This window comes from Salmo salar, chromosome 09 (genome assembly GCF_965601325.2).
Source record: "Salmo salar chromosome 09, fSalSal1, whole genome shotgun sequence".
NCBI lineage: Eukaryota > Metazoa > Chordata > Actinopteri > Salmoniformes > Salmonidae > Salmo > Salmo salar.
This window is the reverse complement of record NC_138299.1, coordinates 2,079,296-2,100,420: the sequence shown is the minus strand read 5'-3', so window position 1 is coordinate 2,100,420 and position 21,125 is coordinate 2,079,296. Positions and strand designations below refer to the sequence as shown.

Below are 21,125 nucleotides of genomic sequence, written 5' to 3'. Positions count from 1 at the left end.
GTGCTCAGTGTTGTAAAAAGACAGACCCACAGGCAAAATAGACACTGCTGCCGGAGTCTATTTGACACACACTCTAACACACACATTATGCTTTAGTTGTATATCGTTGTATTTAAATGTGTGTGATTGTTCTTGTCTATCAGTGTTTTGTTACTTGTCGTGTTTTATGTTTTTGTGTGGACCCCAGGAAGAATAGCTGCAGCTTCGGCAAAAGCTAATGGGGATCTGAATAAACCAATAAAGCACTGTTTAATAGGTAACAGCATATACAGTACTTGAGTAGTGTGATGAGGGGTGCATAAAACGTAACATTTGTTGTGACTATCGCTTGAGGCGAACCAGACCCTTACATCATTATGTATCTGTTGGTTATTGTTATACTGTATGTAACCTCAGGCCTACATTCAATATGCTAAATATATATCTGTATTACTGCAGGGGAGGGTGTGGCGTGTGAAGAAATGATTCACAAACACCAACGATACACAAGAATATATGTCCTTTCATACAGGTTGTCTTTTTCTAAAAGCTAAAAATCTGTTTCTGTTCCTTACCTCAGGCCCTGCTGTCCAACATAAAAATGGGCCCTCCTCAGAAGACCCCGATGCACACAGGAGGTAAGACCCCTCTGACCTTCATAAAAACACCAAATAGTGATGAGAAATAAAGCGTGGTGCACAATAGAACTCACAAAACAAAGACATTGATAAAGAAACTGGTTTGAAAACTTGCTTGTATACATCACTGAAAGTGTTCTTCATTTAATTTGTCTGAAGGTAGTTTGTTTAAGGGTACAAAACACATCAGGCCTACCACATATCCAGTGGCTCGTGTTGTGTTCTTAGTCCACTCTAGTAGTGGAAAGAGGTGCTAAACTCACATTAGGGTTGAATATTTTCTCTGTATTTTACAAATGTTCCATCCCGAGAATAAATAATTTTTCTCCTGCGTAACCCAGTATTTTTCGCTAAAACCAGAAGTGTCATTCAAAAGAAAATAAATGTCTGGATTTGATTAGAGCTTTGATCAGCATGAAAATTCAAACCTGATGCTACCTGAGCCTGATGAGCCATATATTAAATACATTTTATGAGCCGAGCTCGACATTAACAACATTTAATGAGCCCAAGCCCAAAAGGCCCAAATGATTGTGTCACTATCCAATACATAGACTATATAAACAAAAGTATGTGGACACCACTTCAAATTAGTGGATTCAGCTATTTCAGCCACACCCGTTGCTGACAGGTGTATAAAATCAAGCACACAGCCATGCAATCTCCATAGACAAACATTGGCAATAGAAAGTCCTTACTGAAGAGATGTGACTCAACTTGGAAGCTTCATGAAATGGGTTTCCATAGCTGAGCAGCCTCAATTATGCACAATTCCAATCGTCGGCTGGAGTGGTATAAAGCTCGCCACCATTGGACTCTGGAGGGATGAGTCACGCTTCACCATCTGGCAGTCCGACTGACGAATCTGGGTTTGGCGGATGCCAGGAGAACGCTACCTGCTCGAATGCATAGTGCCAACTGTTTGGTGGAGGAGGAATAATGGTCAAGGGCTGTTTTTCATGGTTTGGGCTAGGCCCCTTAGTTCCAGTGGCTGGAACTCTTAAAACTACAGCATACAATGACATACTAGACGATTCTGTGCTTCAAACTTTCTGTGGAAAAACCAATACCGAAATGGTTTGTCGAGATCTGTGTGGAAGAACTTGACTGGCATGCAGGTAGCGATCTCCTGGCATCCGCCAAACCCAGATTCGTCCATCGCACTGCCAGATGGTGAAGCGTGATTCATCAATCCAGAGAACGCATTTCCACTGCTCCAATGGTGGCGAACATTACACCACTCCAGCCGACACTTGGCATTGCGCGTGCTGATCTTAGGCTTGTGTGTGGCTGCTCGTCCATGGAAAAAAATTTCATGAAGCTCCCGACAAACAGTTATTGTGCTGACGCTGTGAGCTTGTGTGGCGTACCACTTCACGGCTTAGCCGTTGTTGCTCCTAGACATTTCCACAACACAATAATAGCACAGACCGTGGTAGCTCTAGCAGGGCAGAATTTTGCTGAACTGACTTGTTGAAAAGGTGGCATCCTATGACGGTACCATGTTGAAAGTCACTGAGCTCTTCAATAAGGCCATTTGAATGTTTGTCTATGGAGATTGCATGGCGGTGTGCTCAATTTTATACACCTGTCAGCAACGAGTGTGGCTGAAATAGCTAAATCCAGTAATATAAAAGGGTTGTCCACGTACTTTTGTGTGTATATATATATATATATATATATATATATATATATATATATAGTGTATCAATCTAGAACAGGATTATCTATTTTGGACCCAAATGTTATGAAACTCCGGTGATGGCCCTGCAGTACAGGCTGGCAGTGTGGTGCAAGGACAACAACCTCTCCCTCAATGTAAGCAAGACAAAGGAGCTGATCGTGGACTACAGGAAAGGCGGGCCGAACAGGCCCCCCATTTAACATCGACAGGGCTGTAGTAGAGCAGGTCGAGAGTTTCAAGTTCCTTGGTGTCAACATCAACAATGAACTATCATGGTCCAAACACACCAAAACAGTCGTGAAGAGGGCACGACCAAACCTTTTCTCCCTCAGGGTTAAAATTTTTAAAACACATCATGACAAGAGAGACACCACAACACTGCATAAAGAGAGACCTAAGATGACAACATAGCATGGCAGCAACACATGAAAACACAGCATGGTTGCAACCCAACATGACAACAACATGGTAGCAACACAACGTGACAGAAGCACAACATGGTTGCAGCACAAAACATGGTACAAACATTATTGGGCACAGACAACAGCGAAAAGGGCAAGAAGGTGGATACAACAATCACATGAAGCAGCCACAACTGTCAGTAAGACTGTCCATGATTGAGTCTTTGAATTAAGAGATGGAGATAAAACGTTCCAGTTTGAGAGTTTTTTGCAGCTCGTTCCAGTCGCCAGCTGCAGCGAACTAAAAAGAGGAGCGACCCTGCTTTGGGGATCTTTAACAGAATGTGACTGGCAGAACGGGTGTTGTATGTGGAGGATGAGGGCTGCAGTAGGTATCTCAGATAGGGGGGAGTGAGGCCTAAGAGGGTTTTATAAATAAGCATCAACCAGTGGGGTCTTGTGACGGGTATACAGATATGACCTATTTACAGAGGAGTATTGAGTGCAGTGATGTGTCCTATACGGAGCATTGGTGGCAAATCTTTTATTTCTCTCCCCAATTTCGTGGTATCCAATTGGTTATTACAGTCTTGTCCCATCGCTGCAACTCCCGTACGGACTCGGGAGAGGCGAATGTCGAGAGCCGTGCGTCCCCCAAAACACAACCCAGCCAAGCCGCGCTGCCCGCATAACCCGGAAGCACCAATGTGTCGGAGGAAACACTGTGCACCTGGCGACAAGAGTCACTAGTACACGATGGGACAAGAACATCCCTGCCGGCCAAACCCTCCCCTAACCCGGACGATGCTGGGCCAATTGTGTGCTGTCCCATGGGTCTCCCGGTCGCGGCCGGCTGCGACAGAGCCTGGACTCGAACCAGAATCTCTAGTGGCACAGCTAGCACTGCGATGCAATGCCTTAGACCACTGTGCCACTTGGGAGGCCATTGGTGGCAAATCTGATGGTCGAATGGTAAAGAACATCTAGCCACTCGAGGGCACCCTTACCTGCCGATCTATAAATTACGTCTCCGTAATCTAGCATGGGTAGGATGGTCATCTGAATCAGAATTAGTTTGGCAGCTGTGGTGAAAGAGGAGCGATTACGATAGAGGAAACGCAAGTCTAGATGTAACCTTAGCCTGCAGCTTTGATATGTGCTGAGTACCGTCTAGCCATACTCCAAAGTACTTGTATGAGGTGACTACCTCAAGCGCTAAACCCTCAGAGGTAGTAATCACACCGGTGGGGAAAGGGGCATTCTTCTTACCAAACCATGTGACCTTTTGTTTTGGAGGTGTTCAGAACAAGGTTAAGGGCAGAGAAAGCTTGTTGGACACTAAGAAAGCTTTGTTGTAGAGCTTTTAACACAAAATCCGGGGAGGGGCCAGCTGAGTATAAGACTATCATCTGCATATGAATGAGAGAGCTTCCTACTGCTTGAGCTATGTTGTTGATGTAAATTGAGAAGAGCGTGGGGTACTCCCTTGGTGACAGGCAGTGGTTGAGAAGGCAGATGTTCTGACTTTATACACTGCACTCTTTGAGAGAGGTAGTTAGCAAACCAGGCCAAAGACCCCTCAGAGATACCAAAACTCCTTAGCCGGCCCACAAGAATGGAATGGTCTACCGTATCAAAAGCTTTGGCCAAGTCAATAAAAATAGCAGCCCAACATTTCTTAGTCAAGGGCAATGCTGACATCATTTACAACCTTTAAGGTTGCAGTGACACATCCATAACCTGAACCGAAACCAGATTACATACCCGAAAGCATACTATAGACATCAAGAAAGCCAGTCACTTAATTATTGACAAGTTTTTCCAACATTTTTGATAAAAAGGGCAAAATCGAAATTGGCCTTATAACAGTTAGGATCAGCTTGATCTCCCCTTTTAAATAAATGACACGCCGTGGCTGCATTCCAAGCAATGGGAACCTCCCCAGAGAGGAGAGACAGGCTTGGCGACGATAGGAGCAGCAACCTTAAAGAAGAAAGGGTCTGAACCAGATTGTTTTGGGGGGGGTCAAGTTTAACTTCTTTGGGCTAGGGGGCAGTATTTTGACGTCCAGATGAAAAACGTGCCCAAAGTAAACTGCCTGCTACTCAGGCCCAGCTAGGATATGCATATAATTGGTAGATTTGGATAGAAAACACTCTAAAGTTTCTTAAACTGTTAAAATTATGTCTGTGAGTATAACAGGACTTATTTGGCAGGCGAAACCCCGAGGACAAAACATCCAGGATTTTTGTTGTTGTTGAGGTGACAGTGTTTTCAATGAGTTTTCTATGTGTATCTAGATTTATAAGGCACTTGCTTGCAGGTCCTACCGCTTCCACTGGATGTCAACAATCTTTAGAAATTGGTTGATGTTTTTCTTTAGAGAAATTAAGAAGTACGGCAGTTCAGAACGAGGGTCCAGCCTAGTGCACTCTAATGTTTTGATGCGCGCTCCAGGTCACGTGCTTCACGTTGTTTTTATCCTGTATTGAACACCGTTTATCCCATCTTAAATTTTATCGATTATTTACGTTAAAAAATACCTAAAGTTGTATTAGGAAAGTTGTTTCAAATGTTTGGACAGCGTTTACAGGTAACTTATTAGATATTTTGTAGTCATGCTGGGCGAGTTGCAACTGGTGTTTTTCTAAATCAAATGCGCCAAATAAATTGACATTTTGGAGATATACCGACGAAATTAAATCAAATTAACCTCTTGGGGCTAGGTGGGACGCTAGCGTGCCACCTGTGGTGCACTCCATCAACAGCAGGTGCATTTCAAGAGCGGCAAATTTGAATCCAAATAAATGTCAAAATTCAAATTTTTCAAAAATACAACTATGTTACACCATTTGAAAGATAAACATCTCCTTAATCTAACCACGTTTTACGATTTCAAAAAGGTTTTACGGCGAAAGCATAAATTTAGAGTATGTTAGGACAGTACATTTACAAGAGTTGTGTGTAATGTTTTGTCAAGTCAAAGACAGGGTCACCAAAACCATAAAACCAGCTAAAATGATACACTAACCTTTTACAATCTCCATCAGATGACACTCCTAGGACATTATGTTAGACAATGCATGCATTTTTAGTTCTATCAAGTTCATATTTATATACAAAAACAGCGTTTTACTATGGCATTGATGTTGAGGAAATCGTTTCCCTCCAATAACCGGCAGTCAAGTCAGCGTCACAAATTAAATAATTAAAATTAGAAAACATTGGTAAAATATTATATTGTCATTTAAAGAATTATAGATTTACATCTTTTGAACGCAATCAACTTGCCAGATTTAAAAATAACCTTACTGGGAAATCACACTTTGCAATAATCTGAGCACTGTGCCCAGAAAAATACGCGTTGCGATACAGACTAGACGTCATGTTGGGGAGATCTAAAATCGAAAATACTATGTAAATAATCCATTACCTTTGATTCTCTTCATCAGATGTCACTTCCAGGTATCACAGGTCCATAACGAATGTAGTTTTGTTCAAAAAAGCTCATCATTTATGTCCAAAAATCTCCGTCTCGTTAGCACATGATGTAAGCCAGCCGGACTTCTCGTCATGAACGAGGGGAAAAAATATATTTCCGTTCGTTCAAACATGTCAAACGTTGTATAGCATAAATCATTAGGGCCTTTTTTAACCAGAACATGAATAATATTCAAGGTGGACGAATGCATAGCCTTTTATAACGTATTGGAACGAGGGTACCCAACATGAAGTAGCGCGCCAGGTGTCTAATGGGACATCACCGTTCCATGGCTCTTGTTCGGTCAGATCTCCCTCCAGAAGACTCAAAACACTTTGTAAAGGCTGGTGACATCTAGTGGAAGCAATAGGAAGTGCCAAAATATTCCTAAACCCCTGTGTTTTTCAATGGGATAGGTTTAAAGTCAATACAACACATCAGGTATCCACTTCCTGTCAGAAAATGTCTCAGGGTTTTGCCTGCCAAATGAGTTCTGTTATACTCACAGACACCATTCAAACAGTTTTGGAAACTTTAGAGTGTTTTCTATCCATATATAATAAGTATATGCATATTCTAGTTACTGGGTAGGATTAGTAACCAGATTAAATCGGGTACATTTTTTTTATCCAGACGTGCAAATGCTGCCCCCTAGACCCAACAGGTTAAAGGGCCATTTGTGATGTTTATGGGACATATTGGAGTGCCAACAGAAGAAGTTCTTCAAAGGTAAGGCATGAATTAAATCGTTATTTCTGACTTTTGTGTTGCGCCTGGCGGGTTGAAATCTGATTTTCATGTGTTGGTATGCTGGGCGCTGTCCTAAGATAATCGCATGGTTTGCTTTTGCCGTAAAGCCTTTTTTAAATCTGACATGGTGGCTAGATTAATGAGAAGTTAAGCTTTAATTTGGCGTGTTGCACTTGTGAATGTATGAAAGTTAAATATTTGTAATAATTTTGGGGAATTTGGCGCTCTGCCATTTCACCGGATGTTGTCAAATCGATCCCGTGAACGGTAGTTGAGCCCAAAGAAGTTAAGGAGCTCCTTTAGCACCTCGGACTCAGTGACCGCCTGCAGGGAGAAACTTTGTTGCGGGGCAGGAGAAAAAGAGGGAGGATGATCGGGGATAGTCACATTAAAAGGGGTGGGAGATGAGGAAATGTTGGACAGGCAAGGAGGCATGGCAGAGTCAAATAGGAATCCTGACTTAATGAAGTGGTGATTAAAGAGCTCAGCCATGTACTCATCATCGTCAACATTAACCTGTTAGGGCTAGGGGGCAGCATTGACACGGCTGCCCCCTAGCCCCTAGGACGACGTAGGAAGTGTCACGTTAGAGCAGAGATCCTTAGTAAAAGATAGAGATGGAAAAGAAGTTCAAGAAATGGTCAGACAGGCCACTTCCTGTAAAGGAATCTCTCAGGTTTTGACCTGCCATTTGAGTTCTGTTATACTCACAGACACCATTCAAACAGTTTTAGAAACTTTAGGGTGTTTTCTATCCATATGTAATAAGTATATGTATATTCTAGTTACTGGGTAGGAGTGGTAACCAGATTAAATCGGGTATGTTTTTTATCCAGCCGTGTCAATACTGCCCCCTAGCCCTAACAGGTTAACACTCTGTCATAAATTAGGGAGGAGGGGAATCTCCCTCCTGCTCTTCAGCATCAACCAAAGGAATGCCTTTGTCCCCCAGAAGACTTTTGCAGCCAAAACTATAACACCCAAAAAGTGAAAACTGGAACGATATTTCTAAGATAGGAATGGTCAGTGCGGATCTAAAGAATAATGATATCATATTACTTGTCATTTTGTGATGTTATTAAAAACAGTATGAACCAAATACTGTAACTTAGGAAAGAAACCCCCTTTGGCTGTCAAGTTTCCATCCAATACATTATGAATACAATATGAAGAACGATTAAACTTTTTTTTAAGATAGTAATGTGATTTTGGTTTTCTAATGAGATCATGGTTTTTCATGCCCTTTGCACATTAAGTAGCCACACCCCAAATGAGGTCAGAAGAGCGCGTCAGTGTGATGGACCAGAGTGCTTAAAAGGACTCGCTAAGAATTAACATACCATACCAGAAGATGTGAAGATACCACTAGATGAGAAGATTAAGACTAGACCTTAACATTACCAGTCTGCAGCTGGGCATGTAAAAGTGGTCCTAGAACTTTGACTAAAGACACGAGGTGGGAAGGAGAAAATCCCATCTCAGACAATCACCGAGTATCTGTTCTATTTGAACACTCCACTACAATACCAAAAGACGTGAGACCGCGGTCCACACCTTGAAATGGTTGGAAACTCTGCAACTCTTAACACTAGATGAGAAGATAACATTGTCGGGTTGCTACTGGTGTGTAAAGTGGTCAGGATAATGACTGAATAATTACTTTAGACCAGTAAAGCCTGGTGCGTTAGCTACATTTTGGAAATGGTTAGAACCTAGCCTCAACACGAGGTGAAGTAGATAACCTCACCTACCAGACCAGAAACAACACCAGTCTGCAGCGCGCGTGTAAAGTGATGTGGAACTTTGACTATCTACCCAAGGAAGGATTTAGAAAATCCCATCTCAGAGAAGCATCTGAGTATCTGCTCTGAAAACACTCCACTACAAGCCAGGAAAACTAAGAAGAAGGACATTGTGACCTCTGGTGGACAACCAGAGCCTTACACCCATCGACCCCTTCCCATAGAAGGATTGATTGGTTTCAACAGAGATAGACGACAAACAAAGACATCCACATGTAAATACATGCATTACTTCTTATCCCAAAACGGGCGGTGTTTCGTGTTCAAAGTAAATGTTTACTGTGAGTGTAGTTTCCAAATGTACAATAAGTATTCTCTTTGTCCCTTTGTCTTTCTCTTTCCCCTTCTCCATCTAACGTTATGTTGTAACAAGCCGTCATACCGATTTTAAAATAGCTTTTCGGTGAAAGCACATTTTGCAATATTCTCAGTAGATAGCCCAGCCATCACTGCTAGCTATTTAGACACCGACCAAGTTTAGCCCTGACCAAACTCCGATTTACTATTACAAAAGTTTGATTACCTTTGTTGTCTTCGTCAGAATGCACTCCCAGGACTGCTACTTCAATAACAAATGTTGGTTTGGTCCAAAATAATCCATCGTTATATCCAAATAGCGGCGTTTTGTTCGTGCGTTCTAGACACTATCCGAAGTGTAAATAAGGGTTACGAGCATGGCGCAATTCGTGACAAAAGATTTCTAAATATTCCATTACTGTACTTCGAAGCATGTCAACCGCTGTTTAAAATCAATTTTTATGCCATTTTTCTCGTAAAAAAGCGATAATATTCCGACCGGGAATCTGCGTTTAGGTAAACAGAGGAAAGAAAACAAAGCTTGAGTAGCCTTTTCTGGGTGTTTGGAGTATACCTTGTGGGATTGGTAATAATCTGAGAAAGATTTTGGGAGTCCCATTGCTTTAGGACTTGGTCAGGTGATTTACGCATGTCCCAGTTTAGGTCACCTAGCAGGACAAATTCAGACTTAGTGTAAGGGGCCAGGAGAGAGCTTAGGGCATTTAGGTTACAGGCCGGTGCTGATGGGGGCCGATAACACCCAGCAACAGTCAACAAAGATTTATTTGAAAGCTTAATGCGTAAAACCAGCAAATCAAATTGTTTGGGGAATGACTTGGTGGAGACAACCGAGCACTGAAAGTGTTCCTTGGTAAAGATTGCCACTCCACCACTTTTGGAAGATCTTTCTTGCCCAAAAAGGTTATAACCTGAAAGGTTAACATCAGTGTTCAAAACACTCTTTCTTAACCACGTCTCAGTAATGACCTACACATCAGGATTGGAGCTGTGAATCCACACTTTCAATTGATACATTTCAGGTAATAAGCGTCTAGTGTTAACGTGCAGAAAACCCAGGCTTTTACGAGAGCAGAAATCAATGAAGCAGATTTCAGAGCACAAATCAGAATTGTGGCTAGCAACAGTAGATGGGCCAGGGTGTACATGCACATTTCCATATACAATCAGCAGTAATACAATCAGGGCATGGCAGAGGACAGGGAGAGCTCTGCAGTGTTGATTTATAACATTTGAATGTGCATTAGATGGCAACAAGATCATATTGTACAGCAATTTCATCAGGTAACATGATCACAAAGCCGACAAGAGGTGGTTAGAATAGGATGGGAGTCCAAGATTCTGTGTAAACAATAGAGAGTCAGAGTCCCGAGTGTGGGAATAAACAAACTGTCCCCCGGTTGGGTAAACAAGCAAGTTCATAGTCAACAAAGAACACAGGAGTCATAAGGCAAATAGCATAGAGTACAAGCGGAAAATATAACAACTTGGGCTAGCCATTGCAAGTTCAGAGTCACTCGCCTCAACAGTGCATGTGTGCTGGAGGCGAACTAAAGCTCGGGAGAGAGGGGGGAGTGTGGCGAGGGTACCTATACCAGACAGGGGGAGACAGGCCAGGGCAGATGGTGAACAGATCGCCAGGTGGAATCCAAGCAGCAGTGCAGCAGGCACCGGGAGTAGGTGTGACACCCACTTAGGAGAAGCTTTTTTCGGGAGGCAGATTCCTTGTAGAAAATCCCAGTTAGCTAGCTAACGTAGCTCGCAAGTCTCTGTCCGTCTTTTCCACGTGGAAAAGAAGATTGTTAGCTAGCTATATCTTTTCAGTATCGGCGAATGATCCTTTACAACGTCCAAACAAAGTTGTCCTGTGGCTGTTGTATTTTGGGGATTCTGAGGAGGATATCTTCTCTGCACAGATGGAGGGGCTTCAAAGGCCTCTGCATTTAGGTGGGGAGGGGCTGTGAAACTCTCCTGCCATTGTTAGGCTTAAGAGTTTTCACACCTCTTTCTTCACACTTAAGTGCTAATTTCAGTCAGATTCTTTCCTAGCAGCTTGGTAGCCTTATTTATGAAGCTTTATATAACAAAATTACCTAGAGGTTATTGTCTTTTACTTTTTGGCTTCAGAAAGTAGGTTCAGACTGAACATTACTCACTCAATTTTGTGTTTGATGGTATTTCCAGGTTCCGCTGTGTTTCTTCTGTAGGTTTTGGCTTGTTTTTTTCTTGATAGTCCTTGGTAGTAATAGTCCATTCAGGTAATTTTGTCCAAAATCAAGGTTTTAGGTATGGAATTGTGAATTGGAACTAAGGTTTTGATGTTGAGGTTAGTATCCTGTATAAGTCCTTGCAAAAAAATGCATGTTTATCTACATTTATCCAACTCTAATTTTATATTTTTGCAGAAGAACTGCAGGAGCCCATGCTCTGTGTCTATTCACTCTCTCTCTGAAACAATGTATTCGTGGGCCCAGATTGAAAGGCTGGAAATAGGGAGAGGCTAAAACTTGTGTTTGTGTCCTCTGTGTATCTGCAGGCAAATGATGGAGCAGCATCAGATGCAGATGCAGGGAGTGGCCCACAAAGAGAGGGAACGACGGACGTCTGGCTCAGGTAAGGCCTGCAGACAAACATACTTACTGTGGACAAACAAACAGTACCATGTTAGACAAGGGTCTGTCAACACACAAGCCACAATACATTTTACCCAAGTCAGATAACATCTTAAGATGCTATTCTCTCCATGGGAATAGCATGACAATCATGGTAACCAAACACAGCCAAGTGTAGCAGCGCATATGGGTCATATTCATTAGGTACCAATGGTGAGAAAACAGACTGAAACAGGGAGGGACTACCTGAATATGTCCAATAAGATATGCTCATTATCGTATTCCGTTGCAAAATGTTGTGCTACAGTGTACCCTAATGAATACGACCATGGCTAGAGAGCTACCTCGGACACATCTGTGCTTGTGTTGAACCCCCCCCCCCCCCCCTTTATTTACTCATGCTTATCCATGCACAAACAGGAGCCAAACTCATTCGGCCAGCGTGCTATCGGCAGCTGCGTGGCAATGCGACTTCCTGCTTTCCTGAGAGATCGCATTTTGCTTATTTTTCTTATGTAATTTGTCTTTGTTTCTTTTTTATTTATTTGTTTATTTGTTTCTTTTTTATTTCTTCATCTTTGCTTTGTTTCTCATTATTCTCTCTTTTACATCCTTTGTTTTCTACCCCACCCTCCTCCGTCTGTGTTATAGTTGTTTCCACCCTCCAATATAAGGTGTCCTCCCCTCCCTCTCACCCATCAAACACCCCTCCTGAGTACAGACACTACCGGGCCGCCACACTGCCGCCTTCCTACGCCCGAGTGGCCTCCAACTCCTCCCCTTCCTCCTCCTCCTCCTCCTCCTCCCAGGAAAGAGAGGTGCTGGGCGGACGGGCTGGCGACAACTCCGCCCAGCTCTCCCAGCTCTCCACATCCCTGGCCTCGGCCTTCTCACCCGTGCAGCCAGGGGTGCCCATGGCCCCGACCCGGCAGGTGCGCCAGATCCCTCTCTCTCCCCCCACTGCTCGGGCCCTCCACCACACCCAGTCACTCCACCAGGGCCATGGACTGCAGGACCCTGTGCTGCCCCCCAAACATGGCACCTGGTCAGCCTCCCACACCCACATGTATGGTCCCGTGCCCTCCACGCCCCCCTTGGTGGGCATGATGCCTGTGCACATGCCTCCTGTGCCCCAGCCCCAGCATGTCGTCCCCGTGGCCCACCCTCTGCCGCCCCTCCACAGCCACGTCAAGACCCACCCCCTGGACCAGCCTGACCAACCCCACATCCCGTCCCACCTCCCCCACGCCAACGGCCAATCAGAGGACTATTATAACCTTGCTCAGCAGCAACAGCAGCAGCTAGGTTACGGCGAGGCTACTTCCTTACCCCCTCTGATTGGTCAGTCTGCCCAGGGCCCCGTCCCTGTCTCTGCCCACCAGTCCCAGTACCCCTCCTCCTTTCACCCCCAGCAGCAGATGTACCAGGCCACGCCCCCACCACCACCAGCACCCCAATTCTCCCCCCCTTCATACACCACAGCCCAATCAGAGGGGGGCTCGCCCAAGCAGACAACCTCTCCTGTCACTCAGGCTGCCACGGCCAGCTGCAGTAAGTATAAGCATAGCTCAATGAGCAAGGCACTTGGACAACTGGTGTGTGTCCTGTGTGTGTGTCGGGGGGGGGGACTCCACTCCACTCCACTCCACTCCACTCCACACACCTCGCACAACATGCATTTGGCGTATGTGGATGGAAGCATATACCTATTATGAATACAATGAATAGAAAATTCAGCCATCTGTTACTGTACTTTTGCATTTTGATTAACTTTAAATTAAATTCTTCTTATCTGAGACTGTTAATCTAATCAGTTCCAATCAGTGCTCGCCAGCAGTGTTAGCCAATGAGGAATCCGATGTCACCTGATGTGAACCTATGCTGTTTCTCTCCCAGGTCCGGTTTCTCTTCCTGCATTGCTGGCTTTGGCCCCACTTATGCCTATGCCCCCCCCTGCCCCTATGGCACCCATGGCCCCCCCTCCTCCACCGGGCCCCCCGCCTCCGGCCACGGTGCCACCGCCCATGCCCCCTCCACTGCCGGTTGGTGGAGGGCCCGGGGGGCCACCGGTAGGGGAGGCAGGGAATGAGCTGGCGCAGCCACTCTCAGGACTTGCGGCTGCCCTCGCTGGAGCCAAACTCCGTAAAGTTGCAAGGGTTAGTATCTCAGCTTAGACTTGGATCATGGTCAGTAAGAAGAAAACGTTTTGAAACAAGGAGGTACTACCTAAACATGTCCAATAAAAAACTTAATTTTTTTCTTTCTTTGCAATACATTTGAAAATGTTTTGCTACGGTGTGACCCACTGAACAAGACCATTCATATCTATGTGAAAATTGCTTGGACATTCAAACCATATACACATTACCTGTTGATTGGCTTCTATAAGATGGAACTCGTATGGTGACCAATGTTGTGTCTCCTCAGGATGAGAACAGTCCACCAGGAACAGGTGTAGCCAAGAACGATGCCAACCGCTCGAGTGGAGGTAGTGGTGCTGGAGGGGAGGGGCTGATGCAGGAAATGAACGCCCTTCTAGCACGCAGGTGAGAGGAAAACAACAGTGTGAAAGAAATATTTATTTAATCGAATTGAAATACATGTAATTGAAAATCCCTATCCCAACTATAGCACATCAAAAGACCACATTTTTTAAATGAACATTCTGGAGTTCAAAAATATATTCCTTGATGCAATTGTAAGTAAGTAGGCTACTAGCCTGTGAAATAACACAAAATGACTGGAGTTGTCTTTTTCATTATCTAAATGCCTGAATTTGCTTTTCCTGCAGACGGAAAGCCTCAGAGAGACCTGAAGAGGTAATGCAGTTTATCTTCTTTTAAAATATCAAGTATTAGTTTCCCAGGGTGGGTCTATCCAGCAACAATAATTGCATTCAAGCAATCTAAAGAGACTTGTGCACACTTACTCATACACTGAGTGTACAAAACAATAGGAACACCTTCCTAATATTGATTTGCACACCCTTTTGCCCTCAGAACAACCTCAATTCGTCGGGGCATTGACTCTACAAGGTGTCGAAAGCGTTCCGCAGGGATGCTGGCCCATGTTGACTCCAATGCCTCCCACAGTTGTGTCAAGTTGGCTGGATGTCCTTTGAATGGTGGACCATTCTTGACGCACATGGGAAACTGTTAGGCGTGAAAAACCTAGCAGTGTTACAGTTCTTTACACACTCAAACCGGTGCGCCTGGCACCTACTACCATACACCGCTCAAAGGCACTTAAATATTTTGTCTTGCCCATTCACCCTCTGAAAAGCACACATACACAATCCATGTCTCAATTGTCTCAAGGCTTAAAAATCCTTCTTTAACCTGTCGCCTCCCCTTCATCTAAACTGATCAAAGTGGATTTAACAGGTGACATCAAAAAGGGATAATAGCTTTCAACTGGTCCCTCTGTCATAAAAAGAGCAGGTGTTCATAATGTTTTGTACATTCAGTATAAAAAAATATTATATATATATATATATATATACAGTACCAGTCAAAAGTTTGGACACGTACTCATTCAACCGTTTTTCTTTATTTTTACTATTTTCTACATTGTAGAGTAATAGTGAAGACATCAAAACTATGAAATAGCACATATGGAATCATGTAGTAACCAAAAGAACTAATCAAAATATATTTGATATTTTAGATTCTTCAAAGTAGCCACCCTTCGCCTCGATGCCAGATTTGCACACTCTTGGCATTCTCTCAACCAACCTGGAATGCATTTCAATTAACAGGTGTGCCTTGTTAAAAGTGAATATGTGGAATTGTTTTCCTTAATGCGTTTGAGCCAATCAGCTGAGTTGTGACAAGGTAGGGGTGGTATACAGAAGATAGCCCTATTTGGTAAAGTACCAAGTCCATATTATGTCAAGAACAGCTCAAATAAGCAAAGAAAACGACAGTCCCATCTTTACTTTAAGACATGAAGGTCAGTCAATCCGGAACATTTCAAGAACTTTCAAAGGTTCTTCAAGTGCAGTCGCGAAAACTATCAAGCACTATGATAAAACTGGCTCTCATGAGGATCCGAACAGGAAAGGAAGACCCAGAGTCACCTCTGCTGCAGAGGATAAGTTAATTAGAGTTAACTGCACCTCAGATTACAGACCAATTAAATGCTTCACAGAGTTCAAGTAATAGACACATCTCAACATCAACTGTTCAGATGAGAATGTGTGAATCAGGCCTTCATGGTCGAATTGCTGCAAATAAATCACTACTAAAGGACACCAATAAGAATAAGTTGGGCCAAGAGACACGAGCAATAGACATTAGACCGTTGAAAATCTGTCCTTTTGGACAGATGAGTCCAAATGTAAAAATGTTGTGAGACAGAATAGATGAAAGGATGATCTCTGCATATGTGGTTCCCACCGTGAAGCATTGAGGAGGAGGTGTGATTGTGTGGGGGTGGATGGAGAGAATGGCTGCAGTTTCATTGGCTCTTAACCAATCGTGCTATTTTGTTTGTTTTTCCGCATTGTTTGTAACTTATTTTGTACAGTTGAAGTTGGAAGTTTACATACACGTTAGCCAAATACATTTAAACTCAGTTTTTCACAATTCAGGACATTTAATCCAAGAAAAAATTCCCTGTCTTTGGTCAGTTAGGATCACCACTTTATTTTAAGAATGTGAAATGTCAGAATAATAGTAGAGAGAATTATTTATTTCAGCTTTTTATTTCTTTCATCACATTCCCAGTGGGTCAGAAGTTTACATACACTCAATTAGTATTTGGTAGCATTACCTTTAAATTGTTTAACTTGGGTCAAACGTTTCGGGTAGCCTTCTACAAGCTTCCCACAATAAGTTGGGTGAATTTTGGCCCATTCCTCCTGACAGAGCTGGTGTAACTGAGTCAGGTTTGTAGGCCTCCTTGCTCGCACACGCTTTTTCAGTTCTGCCCACAAATTTTCTAAGGGATTGAGGTCAGGGCTTTGTGATGGCCACTCCAATACCTTGACTTTGTTGTCCTTAAGCCATTTTGCCACAACTTTGGAAGTATGCTTGGGGTCATTGTCCATTTGCAAGTCCCATTTGCAACCAAGCTTCAACTTTTTGACTGATGTCTTGAGATGTTGCTTCAATATATAATTTTCCATCCTCCTGATGCCATCTATTTTGTGAAGTGCACCAGTCCCTCCTGCAGAAAAGCACCCCCACAACATGATGCTGCCACCTCCGTGCTTCACAGTTGGGATGGTGTTCTTCGGCTTGCAAGCCTCCCCCTTTTTCCTCCAAACATAATGATGGTCATTATGGCCAAACAGTTCTATTTGTGTTTCATCAGACCAGAGGACATTTCTCCAAAAAGTACGATCTTTGTCCCCATGTGCCGTTGCAAACCGTAGTCTGGCTTTTTTATGGCGGTTTTGGAGCAGTGAATTCTTCCTTGCTGAGCGGCCTTTCGGGTTATGTTGATATAGGACTCTTTTTACTATTGGATATAGATACTTTTGTACCTGTTTCCTCCAGCATCTTCACATGGTCCTTTGCTGTTGTTCTGGGATTGATTTGCACTTTTCGCACCAAAGTACGTTCATCTCTAGTAGACAGAACGCGTCTCCTTCCTGAGCAGTATGACAGCTGCGTTGCCCATGGTGTTTATAATTGCGTACTATTGTTTGTACAGATGAACGTGGTACCTTCAGGCGTTTTGAAATTGCTCCCAAGGATGAACCAGACTTGTGGAGGTCTACAATTTTTCTTGAGGTCTTGGCTTTCTTTTGATTTTCCCATGATGTCAAGCGAAGAGGCACTGAGTTTGAAGGTAGGCCTTGAAATACATCCACAGGTACACCTCCAATTGACTCAAATGATGTCAATTAGCCTATCAGAAGCTTCTAAAGCCATGACATCCTTTTCTGAGATTTTCCAAGCTGTTTAAAGGCACAGTCAACTTAGTGTATGTAAACTTCTGACCCACTGCAATTGTGATACAGTGAATTATAAGTGAAATAATCTCTCTGTAAACAATTGTTGGAAAAATTACTTGTGTCATGTACAAAGTAGATGTCCTAACCGACTTCCCAAAACTATAGTTTGTTAACAAGAAATTTGTGGAGTGGTTGAAAAACGAGTTTTAATGACTCCAACCTAAGTGTATGTAAACTTCCGACTTCAACTGTACATAATGTTGCTGCTACCGTCTCGTATGACCTCAAAGATCTTCTGGACATCAGAATAGCGATTACTCACCTTGAATTGGATGAAGAATTTTTCTTTAATGAGTCGGACGAGAGGGATTTACTCCAGACACCCAAACAGGCCCTCATCCTTATCATTTGCAGGAGAAAGAGATGGAAGAGGTATCGCCATCGGTCCTATTGGCCAACGTACCATCGCTGGATAATAAATTGGAAGAACATAATGCACATATCCTACCAACGGGACATTAAAAACTGTAATATCTTATGTTTCACCGAGTCGTGGCTGATCGACGACATTAACAACATACAGCTGGTGGGTTATACACTCTATTGGCAGGATAGAACAGCAGCCTCTGGTAAGACAAGGGGTGATGGTTTATGTATATTTTTAAACAAGTGCATGATTTATACGGAAGTCTTGAGGTTTTGCTCGCCTGAGGTAGAGTGTCTCATGATAAACTGTAGACCACACCATCTACCTAGAGAGTTTTCATCTGTATTTTTCGTAGCAGTCTACATACCACCACAGACCGATGCTGGCACTAAAACCACACTCAATGAGCTGTATACCGCCATAAGCAAACAGGAAAACACTCCTCCAGAGGCGGCGCTCCTAGTAGCCGGGGACTTTAATGCTGGGGAACTTAAATCTGTTTTACCTAATTTCTACCAACATGTGCAACCAGAGGGAAAAAAAACTCTAGACCACCTTTACTCCACACACAGAGACGCGTACAAAGCTCTCTGTCGCCCTCCATTTGGCAAATCTGACCATAATTCTATCCTCCTGAAAGCTGCTTACAAACAAAAATTAAAGCAGGAAGCACCAGTGACTCGGTCAATAAAAAAAAGTGGTCAGATGAAGCAGATGCTAAGCTACAGGACTGTTTTGCTAGCACAGACTAGAATATGTTCCGGGATTTTTCCGATGGCATTGAGGAGTACACCACATCAGTCACTGGCTTCATCAATTAGTGCATCGATGACGTCGTCCCCACAGTGACTGTATGTACATACCCCAACCAGAAGCCATGGATTACAGGCAACATTCGCACTGAGCTAAAGGGAGCAGGACTCTAACCCGGAAGCTTCTAAGAAATCACACTATGCCCTCCGATGAACCATCAAACAGGCAAAGCGTCAATACAGGACTAAGATCGAATCGTACTACACCGGCTCCGACGCTCGTCGGATGTGGCAGGGCTTGCAAACTATTACAAACTACAAAGGGAAGCACAGCTGAGAGCTGTCCAGTGACACACATCCAGGCTGTTTAAGAGCTATTTGACCAAGAAGGAGAGTGATGGAGTGTTGCATCAGATGACCTGGCCTCCACAATCACCTGACCTCAACCGAATTGAGATGGTTTGGGATGAGTTGGACTGCAGTGGGAAGGAAAAGCAGCCAACAAACGCTCAGTATATGTGGGAAGTCCTTCAAGACTGTTGGAAAATCATTCCTCATGAAGCTGGTTGAGAGAATTTAACTAGGCAGGTCAGTTAATAACAAATTCTTGTTTTCAATGACAGCCTAGGAACAGTGGGTTAACTTCCTTGTTCAGGGGCAGAAGAACATATTTTTTACCTCGTCATCTCAGGGATTTGATCTTGCAACCTTTCGGTTACTAGTCCAACACTCTAACCACTAGGTTACCTGCCGCCCCAAATGACGATACTAACGATACTAGAATGCCAAGAATTTGCGAAGCTGTCATCAAGGCAAAGCTTGGCTACTTTGAAGACTCTAAAATCTAAAATATATTTGTATTTGTTTAACACCTTTTTGGTTAGTACATGATGCCATATGTGTTATTTCATAGTTTTGATGTCTTCACTATTATTCTACAATGTAGAAAATTGTAAAAAAATAAAGACAAACCCTTGAATGAGTTGGTGTCCAAACTGACTGATACTCTGCGTGTGCGTGTGCGTGTGCGTGTGCGCGTGCATATATATCTCCTATCTATCTATATATATATCCACACACACACAATCATCCATTTTCATTTTCCATTATAGGAGGATCCCAAGCCAGGGCAGAACTCTACAGGTATACACACTCTTGCCTCCACATTTTTCTGAGTCTAACCATTATGTTTTATTGGCTGTATAGAGCGATGTTGCTTTTTAAAGTGAGTCTCTTCTAATTGTGATCGTCTCTCCTTCTAGGTGCTGGGAAGAATCCATGGGACCGAGCAAACTCTGTAGACAAGTCTTCACTGGTATTAAGGTTAGTATCGTCATCTGTTTGACAGGGGCTCCCAAACCTTTTAAAAGATCTAGTGGCACAATGACAAGGGATACAGTGCCTAGTGAAAGTCTACACACCCCTTGCACCCCTTCACATTTTGCTGCCTTAACATGTTAACTAAAAATGGATTAAATTAGATTTTTTTTCCTACAGATCTACACAATCTACTTCACATTTTCAAAATGAAAGAAAGTTATACAAAATGTAAAAAAAAAAGATGTCTTGATTGCAGATGTCTTCACAACCCAGAGCTGATACTTGATGGAAGAACCTTTGTCAGACATTACAGCTGAGAATCATTTGGAATAAGATTCTACCAGCATTGCACAACATACAGTGCTTTCAGAAAGTATTCATACCCCTCGACTTATTCCACATTTTGTTGTTACAGCCTGAATTCAAAATGGATTAAAAAAAACACAATACCCCATAATAACTAAGTAAAAAGATGTTGGTAATACATGGAAATGTATAGAAAATTAAATAGAAAAATGCATAATTTACATAAGTATTCACACCCCTGAGTCAATATATGTTAGAATCACCTTTTGACAGGCGCATGCGTGTACCGATAGGACAGTAGGTCTGTTTTGTACTGTCAACTGTGATTATATGAAGAAGCCAGACAATATAGTTTAAATTAAGCCTCTAAAGTCGATACATCAAGCAACCGTGAGAGAGTGAGTGGTCAGTTATATACAACAGCGAACCAATCTGTGGGTAAAGCAACGCTGTGACTCGAACCCAACAAGCCATGGCTTCCCTTAGAGGAAAAGACAAAGAACACCTTAGAGATGAAAATAACGACCAGCTAAAGGATATCCAGGAAAACACCAAAACAAACTAACTGTTACAATCTGTTGTTAAAAAAAAGGAGATTTTCACGACAGGAAAGTAGAGTCTATCGTGTCAGATATGCATATACAGGGCGGGTGCTTGGACGAACAGGACAACAAAATTGGCCTTCTTGAAACAAAGTAGCAAATTTTAGAAGAGGAACTGGACCAGCAAGAAAACAGAATGAGTGACATAACTCGC

At 43.1% G+C, this 21,125-nt stretch overlaps 1 protein-coding gene across 4 annotated transcripts in view; it reads left to right on the top strand.

Moving 5' to 3' along the window:
• Positions 1-21,125, top strand: part of LOC106610627 (ena/VASP-like protein) — an 83,550-nt gene that overhangs the window by 45,185 nt on the left and 17,240 nt on the right. For all 4 annotated transcript variants that reach the window (XM_082955594.1, XM_082955593.1, XM_082955595.1 and 1 more), the window contains 8 exons: positions 560-617; positions 11,587-11,663; positions 12,314-13,213; positions 13,559-13,818; positions 14,090-14,208; positions 14,454-14,481; positions 19,856-19,886; positions 20,006-20,066. In XM_082955594.1, coding sequence (XP_082811720.1) covers positions 560-617; positions 11,587-11,663; positions 12,314-13,213; positions 13,559-13,818; positions 14,090-14,208; positions 14,454-14,481; positions 19,856-19,886; positions 20,006-20,066 — 1,534 coding nt within the window. The remainder of the gene's footprint in view (positions 1-559; positions 618-11,586; positions 11,664-12,313; positions 13,214-13,558; positions 13,819-14,089; positions 14,209-14,453; positions 14,482-19,855; positions 19,887-20,005; positions 20,067-21,125) is intronic.